This window comes from Podarcis muralis, chromosome Z, assembly GCF_964188315.1.
Source record: "Podarcis muralis chromosome Z, rPodMur119.hap1.1, whole genome shotgun sequence".
Lineage (NCBI taxonomy): Eukaryota > Metazoa > Chordata > Lepidosauria > Squamata > Lacertidae > Podarcis > Podarcis muralis.
In genome coordinates, this window is record NC_135673.1 from 23,418,764 (window position 1) to 23,431,442 (window position 12,679).

Sequence of the window (12,679 nt, forward strand, 5' to 3'; positions counted from 1 at the left end):
TGTGGTCTTATGCAGAATCCCACAGGGGCCTTAAACAAGTGTACTTTGTTAAATAAATAAATAAATAAGGTGAGTTACTTCTCCCTCTCAAGCTATTTCCCTTCAAAAGCACTTACATGCTCCAGAAAACATGGCCCAATTTCACTGAGGTGGGGGTCCTCATTGTTGTACTGCTTCTCCAAGTCCCTGACAAAGCCCATCTGAAACCGATAGATGTCTTCGATGTTGCCAAATATTATCTTCAACTGTTCATCACTGAACATGTCTCTTCTCTTCCGACATTGCTTCAGGTAACCCTGTGAGAAACAGAGAAAAGAGGGTAATGATGCTACAAATATTACAAACAAATGTCCAGTGTTCAATTACACTTTTTCCTGAAGCAATGAAACTATTATTTTCTGCATTCTCTTGCTTTTCAAGGATCTGGAAACCAAGCCTTATGAGGAGAGAAGACTGAGAGGTGACATGATAACTATCTTCAAATCTCTGAAGAGATGTCACATGGAAGAATGGAGCAAGCTTGTTTTTTGCTGTTTTGCTGAACAAATTCAAATGACAAGAAAGGAGATTCCGACTAAACATCAGTAAGAGCTGTTTGACAATGTAACAGACTCCCTCGGAAGGTAGTGGACTTTCCTTCCTTTTAAGCAGAGGCTGGATGGCCATCTGTCATAGATGCTTTAGTTGTGATTCCTGCATTGCAGGGAGTTGGAACAGATGACCCTTGAGGTCCCTTCCAACTCTACATTTCTATGATTCTATGTGTACTGTTGTGAGCCCCTCAGGAGTGACACCTCTCACATTTTTGGGCTTGCTTCTGGCACATTTACAGAAAAGCTTGACCACCAAGCTGCAGAGGGAACATGTTCCTCGCTGAAATGCTCCATAGGATATGCCATGGTGGCCTGGTGAAGTTCCCAAAGGCTAAGCATGACTAATGCGCAGCAGGTTATCACCTGAAAGGGCTACTCCATGGATTTCCCAGTAAATTTATGCCTGTTATGCAAGTTGAATGTCATACAGTCACTGCTCATATCCTCAGATTCAAAGGACAGATGATCAAAGGCTGGAGAAGTCTGTGCTTGGTAATGGGCTATAAATAGCCTCCAGACCATCTCCTTTTAAAGTACGTTTCCATGTAGTCCCTGTGGTATTGCACAAAGTTGGGGAGTATTTGCAGGAGGTTAAGTGCTAAGTTTTCAGAGTCGTGGGTTGGGAGATAGATGCATTCCATCATTGTTCATCTATCTTCCCTCCTTTTCAAGGAACCAGGAGTGGATGGAATTTATCTAGTGGGTAGCCTGGAACTGTACTGAATTTGAGGTCTCTCAGATAACCCAAAAATTCTTTTTAGAAAGTGAACACAAGTTCATTTATCATGCTTTTCCAATGCAGAAACTATGCCTATATTTACAGGGCTCTAGCAAAAAATGCTATTGCCAGTTATTGCTATTGCTATTGCTATTGCCAGCCAGGGAGGTCCTGCTTCCCTCTGATATTCTCCCTCTCCCAGCACTGGCCCAGTAATGAGCAGCAAGGAGACAATTGTCTCTGGAAGTAAACTAGTGTTCCAGTGCCTGCTGTTTGCCTCATTATTAACTGGGATGGGTTGTCAACCAGCCAGCCAGCAAGCAACTCATCCACCAAGCAAGGTAAAGCTGCCTTATACCCAGGCAGACAACTGGTCCATCTAGCTCAATATTGTCTACACTGACTGGCAGTGGCTCTACAGGGTTTCAGGTACGGGTCTTTCCGAGCGCCCTACAAGGAGATGCCAGAGATTAAACATTGGACCTTCTGAATGCAAAGCTGTTGCTCTACCACTGAGCTATGGTTCTCATAGTGGGGCTCTGTTGTTGATGGTGGTAGTGTGCATGTTGGAGTGTCCACTGCAACATAGGCTCAACCTGTGCTCAAGTGAGCACTACCATACTGCTGGTTGTCCTGCTGATAATATCAGCGGACAGCCATGATAGTGGCATCTTCCGCTGAAGAACTATTACTTGTGCCCCATGTTACAGAGGCCTGATTAGCCTCCACTATAAATCAGGCATTTAATGTTGCTGATCCCATGTTGTGGAACACTCTTAAAATATCCCTTTGGTCATGCCTCATGATGTGGCCTGCGAAGAGTCCTAAGGGGTACGAGGTCCCCCATCCTTGCCAAAAGGCAAGAAACCCATTTCCTTGCCTCCTTTGTGAAAGCTCGTGCCAGCGCCCTTGGATTCCACTTAAGCACAGAACAGAGCTGACCAATTTAGGTGGAGCCTATAGAGTGATTAAGCTCTCTCTCTCTCTCTGGTAGTCATGATGTCACTCTGGTTTCGAGCACTTAATCTGGGCAAAGTGAAGTCCGCCCCCCACCCCCCGAAAGTGGCATATAGGCCATCACGTTGCAAATGGGAATGTTTGCTGCAGTCGTCTCTAGTTTAAAAAGACGTCTGGAAGATTTGTCGCAACTCTCACCTTCTGGCAGGTTTTCTCATTCGATTCCATTTGGGATAATAAAGAGCAGAGTACAAGGCCTAGCAATATAGTTTGCCTTGACACAGTGATTTTAATTGCAGGCTGGAGTAAATGGGAGCAATTCCAACAGAGCCACCGGCCTGCTACAAATTCGACCCAGGAGATCCAGTTTAACAGTATCAGGCACGGTCAGATTCAAAAGCTGCTAGCTTTTGCTGGCAGGAAAATAGGAGAAGATTGGGGGATGGGAGGACAGGAGAACACACACGGAAGATGCTATTTCTTCTGCGGTACAGAAAGATTCCTCTGATTAAAAGGGGGTATAAACAAAATTAAATGTACCTGCTTCTACACTAAAACCACAACGCTCCCCAGGATGCAATAAGACTGCTACTCAGGAAACTGCCTTACACTGATTGAGCCTGGGTCCTTCTGCATGCAAATCAGGGGACACAAGTGTGGAGAAAATGTCTTTTTATTTGCTTAGGTGTTCTTGATCTTTTTTTAGACGCATGGTTTATTTAACCTGCATGTTAATGACTTTGTTTTTATGCTGCTCTGCTATTTCATTGATGGTTTTGTTGCTCTTTTACATGTTTGTAAGCCACATTGAGAGCCTCTTCAGTTGAAGAGTGGGATAGGGACGTAACAAGCTGCCTTATACTGAGTCATACCATTGGTCCATCTCGCTCAGTATTGTCTACACTGTCTGACAGCAGCAACTATCCAGGGTTTTGGGTGGGGTTCTCTCCCAAAGGCTGGGGATTCAACCTGGGACCTTCTGCATGCAAGTCATGTGTTCTTGCCCTTCTCATAAAAAAGAGTGAGAATCCAGCTTACATGGTTTAGAATAAAGGGATGATTTGAATAGGAATATAGGAAGGTGCCTTTGACTGTTGGGGTCCCTTCCAACTCTACTATTGTATGATTCTAAGTCAGACCAGTTGTCCATCTACCTCAATATTGTCCACACTGACTGGCAGCAGCTCCCCAGAATTGAAGATGGGGATGTCTTTCCCAGCCCTGGAGATACCAGGGATTGAATCTGGGGCTATTTGCATGCAAAATAGATGCTCTAATACTATGCTAAAACCCTCATTTGGAGGCTCCCCTTCCTATGGAGTGAAATTTGCCTCTCAACTGAAACAGAACCCTCTCTGAGGTAAAGGAAGGGAGCCCCCTTAAGAGTTAAAGGCATCAGAAGCTGGACAGCAGCATAGATTCTGCAGAGGCTGTAAGCAAGAGTTGTTAAATTTTAAACTTTCTGAGGCACGCAGCTCAAAGCTGAGTGCTTTGATTTCAGATCTTTTCCCCATTTTTTTGTTAAAGCAGAGAGCATTGAAGCTATGTACAAAGGAGGAAGAATGAGTGTGAGGGGATACTATACGGCTTGGCAAAAAACAGGCAATAATTGACTGCTTTCCCTCAGAAGCACGCAGTGTTGTTTAAGCAAAAGGAGTTGATGCTGTGGAGTTTGCCACTACAATTTGTATCCAATGCTGCCGTTCAGCTCACAAAGCAGACTTCTTCTTGCACATTGGAATTTCCGCCTGAAACCCTCTCAAATTCTCCTCCTAGGGATGGGAGAGACACTCTGGAGCAGATTTTGGGGGTGTATGGGGAGAGGAGAGGGAGGGGAACTCCTGTTTCATGAGCAGAACAATGCTCATGCAGAATTGGATAATGGTTTCAACCCCCTTTGCAGTGAACCTCGCCTTTGAACCTTACACTATCAACTAGGAACAGCATGTCTCTCCCCAATGCAGAACGGATTGCTGGATTCTGAGAATCTGAGTCCCCGACACCAGTGGGAAATGATGCTCCAGGGGGCTGTGAGCATTCACCACCTCTGTCGCTCCCTCTAACCTGAGGTAGGGTTTGGGTTTGTTTTTCCCCCCAGAGGGTGGGGCAGGGAAAGGTTTAGAAGAAAAGTTTAACTGGAACTGAATCAGGCACAGCCAGCTTGCAATGGGCTGGTGTTGCTGACAGTCAGGAAGACTTCTCCAATGGCAATGAAATGATTGTGAAAATCATTTGTTGGCCTTCCCCATTACGATTCTACCAGCACAGCCACTACCTTGTGCCAAACAGGGATAAGTAAGAATACATGCATACATACCTCACAAATGTCCTTCAGGTGTTTGATATAGTGGCGCTCCGTGCTCATGATTTCATTAATGACATTGGCTCTCATCTGGTCTCGGTTCTGGAGGGTCCTCCCGAGACAAAGGCAGTCAGCAGCATTTGGGTCCAGGTGCCCATTCTGTACTTCACTCGTCCCTTCCTCAACACCATCTTCCTGGTTGACCCATAGCTGTAGGGAAAGGAAATGCAACACTATGAAGTTTAGATTTGAAGATAAGCTTCTCCAAAGCTCATCTCTACTTCACCATTCTTTCAATTCTCCCTAATGTCTGATGTAAACCTCTGAAATGTCTCAGAAATCTGTACTTCCCACCTCCAACAATTTTTTAAAAAGATTTTTAAGAACAGGTCATGAAATTATAGGAATTTGCAGCTATGACTAAATTGAAACCTTTAGAGAGCAAAAGCAAAGGCATGATAGTTTTTCACTAAGATAAAATACATTTAATGAGTTGGTTGGCTTCCATCTGTCTCGGGAGACAATGGAGGAGTGCACCTTTGGAGGGTGAAGTCAAACTGTTTAAAGATTAAAGCGCCTGCTGTGGCAGTAGAGACTGATGTGGAAGAAACATGTTTTGTTGCAGCTGGGGTGGTAAAAGAAAACAGTTGTTGCCAGAAGCAAATTATTGGTTCATAATGTTTAAAGCATAAGGAAAAGCAATGTGTGAATTTACTATGTATTTATTTGCAATATGTCTCCAACCTGACATATGTGCAAATCTCCTTGCACATACCCATATTATATGCTTTGTTGAAGCTTTAGAAATGAATAATTAATTGTGCTTTGCAAAGGTTATCATCTGATATTTATAAGTTGACAATTTATTATTTTATTTCCCTGCCCACCCCCAGAAAAAAGAAGGAAAGAAGGCCACTTTGCAGAACCTTCTCCAAATGGTCTCCGCAGGGGGGCAATGCCCTGGAACAATGCTAGGCAGAGGATGAAATGCATTGTGGGAATGCAAAATGGGGACTAGGCTGCCCACCGAAGTTGTTGCTGTTGCCACCTGAAATGGCAACAACAAAACTTTAAAAGAAAACAACAACAGAGTTTGTGCTACTGCCACTTCTAATAAGGACCCCTATAATGATCATCATCATCATATTTACTACCCATGTACCACCAACAGGTCCCAGGCCAGGTCACAACAATTTTTTAAAATAATATAGTCACAGCTGGAAACTGTAAGGAGAATTTCTCCTCCCCTTAAGAAATTTGGTGACATGATTTCTGCAGTTTGCACACAAATAGGGTGAAGAGTTTTGAGAGGCCATTTCCACAGAGCTCTCATCTAAGCCTTTTGAGGAGGAGTCTGAGTCTATGGTCAGCTCTTGGCCTCCTATATATCTTCAAAAGGTACTACTTAGCCATCCTCTCTTCTCCAAGCTAAACAAGCTAGTGCTGTGCCAATAAATATTCCTTCATTTTTTTTTTAAAAAACCCCCACTATTCATCAATTAATGAGAAAAGAAATTGCATCTCCAAATGATTAGAAGAGAGGAAAAATTCAGTGGACTCTTCATGGGTGAAGTTTAGGGTTTCTGATGTTGCCAAAGGGGTGTTTGTGAGTATCCTGTTGTTGTTGTTGTTGTTGTTGTTGTTCTACAAATCATCTCATCAGTGCCTTGAACTCTGTAACTTTCCCTGGTGCCAGCTTCAATTAAAGCCTAGGCAAGACATCGTGAGGTAACTCCTCTCAGGAGGATTTTTCAGATCAGGAAGCACAGCCAGCTAGGGAGGATGCAGACTACTGGAAAATGTTTACTGGAAGTAAACAACAACAACAACACCCTGGGCCACCTTGCAATGATAACACTCTCATAACACCAGAACTCATGCATATTCAATGAAGCTGAATGCTGGATAATTCAGGACGGATAAAAGAAAACACATAATACAGTTATGCAGTATTTCTCTGCCCATTTCCAACTGCTCAAATACAGCCTGCTAAGATAAGAATCACAAAACATCATGTAATGCGTAGCTTAAGCTGTAAGTCTCTAGTGATTTCAAACAGGAGAAAAGTGTAACTCATTTTCTCTGGACAGGAACCTAACTGGATTTCTAAACATGTTTTCTCAGTAGTAACTCCCACTTCATTTAACAGAGTTTATGAAACCAAACAGTTTTATGAAACTAGAAGCTTGATCTTTGATTTTGATTTTTTTTAGTATGGACATATGTCTCAACTGCATAGCTCCTTCTCTCTCCTTCCCTAAGACCACCTAAAAGGCACAGTCACATCAGACTGGACTATAACCATTAAAAATAAATTGGTCTTTTTTTATTTCAGATGGGACATAAGTGCAACTAAGGCTTCAATTTTAAAAACAAGCAGTAGGAGCAGTAGGATTATCTTCTGATTAAAGATGCTTAGGATTGTACCGCAAATTTCTCTGGATTGGAGCCTAATAGTGCAATCCTGTGGGTGTCTGGCCTTTAGTAAATAACATTAATTCAACAGGACTTTCTCCTGAGCTTGCAGCTTCAGTTTATAAAGTTAAGAGCTTTATTCCTTTAGTTTTGTTGATCTCCTCCTCCCCACTTTTTCCCACCAAGATCCCTTAAAAATATGACTAGAAGGCTCAACCATCTCAGTCCGGTCTGAAAACATCCAACAATTTTAAAGTGAAACAGTGAGAGGTCGAAATAAGTCCTAAGTACATGGCATGGTATTCTTTAAATTCCAATGCTTCCTTCCCATTCATAATTGAAAATGATTGCAGCAAACAGAAGAACTCTGTTCATTAGCCATCACAGTCCAGCAGCAAAAAGCATGCATATTAAGAAAAGCATGCAAGTTACCGGTATACTCTGCACCAAAATATAATTTAGCAAGTACAAAGCTGCTGTTGCATTTACAACATGTACCTTTGAAATGGCTGTGTCCTTTTAATTTGCAAAAGGCTCCATCAATTCTTTTTCCCTACAATGTATGTTCACCACTCTTCTGTCTGATGATTGTACTTCGCTAAACAACATTCTTTTTATTACTGTGCCAGTGTTTTCTCTTCCTACAGAGAACTTTAAAGGTCAAGAAATGGGAGATCTCAGAGACGGCCTACCGATTTCCCTAACTTAGGATTTAAAGACACAGTGAGCATAAAATAGGTTATTTTCAAATTGAAGTGAAAAAATACATAATGGGCCTTTTAAGAATAGAAAACCAATTTCAGAAACTGGGCTAAGCAAGGAAAAGAACTACTGTGTACAAAAAACAAACAAACTATGAGATAGGGGACAAATTACAAATGTCTTTGTTGAGATCCTTTTTTGTCTGATCACTGAGTTCTTTCGTGCACCCAATTCAGGGCCATTCCACACATTCTACAGATGTAAACCACAGTCCGCTGCAAATATCAGGGAGTTCTATCCAATGCAGCTCCCTGTTGAATGCGGGACATTCTGGTTTGCAAACAAAATTATAAGGGGACTGGAGCAACTCCTCTAAGAGACATGGTGACAATGTTAGTTTAAGGAAGAGGGGGAAATGGTAAGTAAGGGAAGATGTGACGGAAATGTTTAAAATTATGCATCACGTGGAGAAACTGGACAGAGAGACATTTTTCTCCCTCTCATAATACTAGAACCCCGAGTGATCTAATTCCCAGTTTAAGATGGAGCAAGGATCCTTTCCAGGTGTGAACAGTGGTGACCCCAGACTTGTTATTCAACTATTCAACTGTCCAGTGTGTTTTATAATTGTTTTGAACTTGAAAATGTGTTAGTATATTCTTCTGAAAATCAGGATATGAAAATGTAACTTGCAGAAACGTGATTTTTGTTGTTATTTCTTTAATCTGAGTTACAAAAGAGTGTGTGCGCGTGAAAAATCTCCCAGAAAAAGACCTTACACCCTTCTCTCTAACCACACCTACCCAGCGTTATATAAGAGGCTCACCTTCTGACTCCTAACACTTTGTACCTTTTCCAGCAATAGTAAAACTGAGAGCCCATTTTAATGTCTTACGTGAGGGAGCAGAAATGAAATGCAGAGAATACGGCTGTCAGCTCTTGTTTTTCATGTCCTGATGCACCTAAGGTGGAACAGGGGAGTCAGGCGGCAAAAAACAAAAACCACTTCCTCCACGATACTGAACCTACTAGTAGTGATGCTAGGGTCAAACAGAACCACTGTTGTAAAGGCAAAGCAAAGCTTTTACTTGGCAGGCTCTGAGTGAGTGGAGTAAAAACTAGAGGGTTGTTCTTAGAAAAGGGAAGAATCACACTGTTCCATGCCGTGGAAAGCTGTACCTTTGGGCTTGTTCTCAAAGCTTGCTGTGAGTTATAGCCTAGAGACATGTTTTCAGTGCCAGCTTACGGAGAGCGAAAATAAAGGAGGTTGGTGCACTTAAAACATCATGTCAAACTACTATTGGTGCAAACCGTTGCTTAGAACCCAAAACCATGGCATGAACTTCCAACATGCTGACAGGCAAATAATGATTTCTACTCCCATTCTCCAATCTTTTGACACTCAGCTTCATTACTACATTCTTGCCTCTGTGGTACATGGTTAGGGCTTAGCACACTGACTGTCTTAAAGCAAGTCCCAGGTTCAGTCTCCAGCTTCTCCAAATGGGGCTGGGAGAGTCCCTTGCTAGAAAGTCTGAAGAGCAACCACCAGTCAATGCAGAAAATACTGAACTAGATGGATCTGGGTCTGATTCAGTATAAGGCAATATAAGGGTCTGACTCAGTACAAGGCAGCTCCCTCTGTTCTTCTATGGCTTGTAAATTCAGACATCTCACCTAACCACGATGAAGCATAAGCCCACGGCTTGCAAAGCCACTTCATGCCAAAGTCACGTTTCGGTCTGCCATTTTGATTCAAGATGGTGCCTAGCATCCAAACATTGATTAAGATTGTCGCCTCCATCCCGGGGTCTCTCATGGCAACAATATCTCAAGAGGTGGCTGAACCTATGCCAAGAAATGGGCAAAGTCCCTCCAAAGTCACATTTCGGTTTGCCGTCTTGAATCAAAATGGTGTCTGATGTTCAAAAGTCTATGAAAATTGCTGCCCCCACTGCAAAAACCCTCTGGCAAAGTTTGGCGATAAGAACTCAAGAGGTGTCCAAATGCAGAGAGAACAAACAAATGGACAGGTGTGTATACAATAAGAAACTAATTGAAGCTGTGCTGATGTGAACAACTAGGGGAGGAAGAGCTCTAAAACTTATCGGAAAAATAACACTTCCATTGTTCTCTAAGGCAGTAATGTGAACATACCCCTAGCCCTTTGAGGGCAGTGCTGCCTCATCCAAGAAGGATTGCACCCCTCCGTCTGAGGAGACTGGTTTCCCCCATTCACAGCATCAGTCATCTTATCTGGATTAAGTGCCAGAATGCCCCCCCTCACCCAGCCCAAAACTGCCTCAAGGTATTGAATCAGAAGTTTAACAGTCTCCCTGGGACACTTAGTTGGAAAATCAGAGTAGGCAACACTTCAATCCAAACCACCAGATAACTTTCCCCAGTGGTTTCATGTACATGTTGAACAGCAACATGGGGAGGGGGCACCTGAGGAAGGCTGGCCTTTGTCAATCTGGTACTCTTCAGATGTTTTGGACTACAACATGCTGACTGAGGCTGAAAGGGCTTGTAGTCCAAAACATCTGGAAGGCAGTAGCTAGTGAAGGGTGCTGTAGGACAAGGCCAATCACAGCCAGTTTATCACTTCAGCATGTAAAGTAAGCATGGCTGGCCAAAGACAGTTTGCTGCCTCTTAAGACATCCCACAGATTTGTCATTTACACACACACACACACACACACACACACACACACAGACATACACACACACTATTATTGCAGGGGTGCCCTGATGGCAAAAGTGGTTTTTTGTGACTCTCTCTAAGGCCATCCCAATTCCCCCCATTTAAATTTTTGATATTTAAAAGTGGAAGCTTCTGATTATCTTCCTCAGAGGCAAGGCGGGGGGTGGGGGTGGGGGTGGGGAATAAGTCTTGATCACATAATGACATGGCACAGCTAATCATCATGTGCAGTGAGTATTTCCCTGAAACATTCAATAAGGGGTATCACTTCCAGGGGGTCCCACTGTCAACTCTGGCCAAACAGGTATAGAAACAATGCAAAATCTCTTTAACCAGAAGCAAAAGCATTTAGACAAAGAACACTGGAAGCTGCCTTATACCCAGTCAGACCATTGGTCTATATAGTTCAGTATTGCCTATGCAAACTGGCAGCAGATCTCCCAAGCTTTAGACTGGGTGCCTCCTAGCCCTATTTGAAGATACCAGGGAATGAACCTGGGGCTTCTGAATGCAAAACAGATGCTCTACTGCTGAGCTATGGTCCCTCCCCCACACCAGTTCCAGTCTCTGAAACCCCCACCCAAATCATCTCTCTCCAATTATTAAGACTTGCAAATGTAAATAAATTTCAGATATTTGTTAGGAGCTTGGGGATTTGAAGGATTGCTGCAGAGGTTTCATCCAGTGGTGTCTAAGAGGTAGACAGGTTTTTGAGCTTCAAAGGGTTACACCCTGTACAGTTTTAATTGGGCCTGTTGGCCCAGTCACAACACTGCCAAGCAAATCTTCTACGCTTCACTTGCCTGCCTACTCAACCCTGCTTGATGGTTTGCTTTAGACAACAGTGCACTTGAAGAGACAAATTGGGGGTGACATGCTCTTAGTTTGGTACCTTATTAGATGTAATCTTCACTTGGATGAGACACTGTTCCAGTTCCAACACTCTTTTCAGTGTTTCGCTGGAGCCCAGACCCCTCCATGGGATATGAGTGCACTCCCTGTGGAGACCCTACTCTAATCTCTCCCATTATGACCTAGGTTGTTTACTGTGAGAGACTGAGTGAAGGAGGTATCTTCCTTGCAAAAAGCCAGAGATCACATGAGTGGGATCCATGTCAGGGGAGACTTGGATCTGAGAAGTGTCAGACTCTGTTACCTCAGCCTACCTCTGGCTGAGAGGAAAACTTACGAGTGGGGAGATGCATTGTCTGGGGAGTCATTGTTCCCTACACCAAGATCTTGCAGGTCAGAAGATATGCATTTACTGCATTCTGAAGGCTCAGAGTGCACCTCACTGCCCCACTTGTAGAACTAGGCAATGCCCATTTAAGAAACAGAGATAGTTCCCCTGAGAGGAGCAGGGATAATAGCAGGTCCAGATCAGCCACCCTTCAAAAGGCGTCAATATGCTGCTAAGAGAACCATTCTTCCTGGATGACTTCCAGCCAACACCTGGCATAGTGATCTGTCCAGGGTGCTGAATAAGACTGGACTGTTGTGATCCTCCTGCCCTATTGGACTTGACTGTGATCTTCTTGGTATAACCTTGCCCTTCCAGGTAAGTGCCTCTGCTCCAGTCTCTCCTGAGAGCCCTGAGCCAAGCTAGGATGAGACAGGGCATTACACAGGTGAATCAAATAGGTGAGAACAGTGTAGTCATGGAGGCAGCAGTGTCTTTCTGGCAGCTGACTCAGTAGGATAAGAGCAGGAGGTGAAAGACACACCCTCATCCAGAAAAAGTGACCACCCCACTCTTGGGAAAAATTGCCAGCATGCAAATGAGGTTCCTATGCATCAGCTGAGAGATGGGGAGTAGGACAGGAAATGAGTGCAGCTTGAGTCCTCTTCAGGCGTTTAGAAAGAATGTGTAAGGGGTGAAATTGGAGGAGGATGGCATGCACACAGCTCCTCTTCCCAATCCCCACACTGAGCAGGAAGGTCTGAAGGGAGCATCTAAGCATGTACACATGTAGAAGGCTCCCTGCAACTGGGGACTCTGTTATCCAATCAAGCACACTTAGAAACCCTCTTCCAGCCTTCCTGCATGATCTGGGAGGATCCACTGTGGAGCAGGGCACAACCTGCACAGCTGCTCCCTCCCCAGTTTGGGACTCACATTTTCTTTCTAACCTCCTAAAAAAAGGCTTCAGAGGGCAGCCAGGCTTGTAATAATAAGATACAGTATTGGAAAAATTTGGAGGGTGCTTATTTGACAAACTGGTAAAATAAAATATGTCAAATAGCACTTGTAAGAAACTAATAAAATACAACTGGCACAAGGTCTGAAG

General features: G+C 43.6%; 1 protein-coding gene across 13 annotated transcripts in view; it reads right to left on the reverse strand.

The window, feature by feature from the left end:
- The window catches only part of ARHGEF9 (Cdc42 guanine nucleotide exchange factor 9), a 286,157-nt gene that overhangs the window by 48,121 nt on the left and 225,357 nt on the right, over window positions 1-12,679 (reverse strand). For all 13 annotated transcript variants that reach the window (XM_077922610.1, XM_028714583.2, XM_077922611.1 and 10 more), the window contains 2 exons: window positions 4,586-4,780; window positions 117-296 (listed from right to left, as the gene is read on the reverse strand). In XM_077922610.1, the coding sequence (XP_077778736.1) occupies window positions 117-296; window positions 4,586-4,780 (375 nt within the window). The remainder of the gene's footprint in view (window positions 1-116; window positions 297-4,585; window positions 4,781-12,679) is intronic.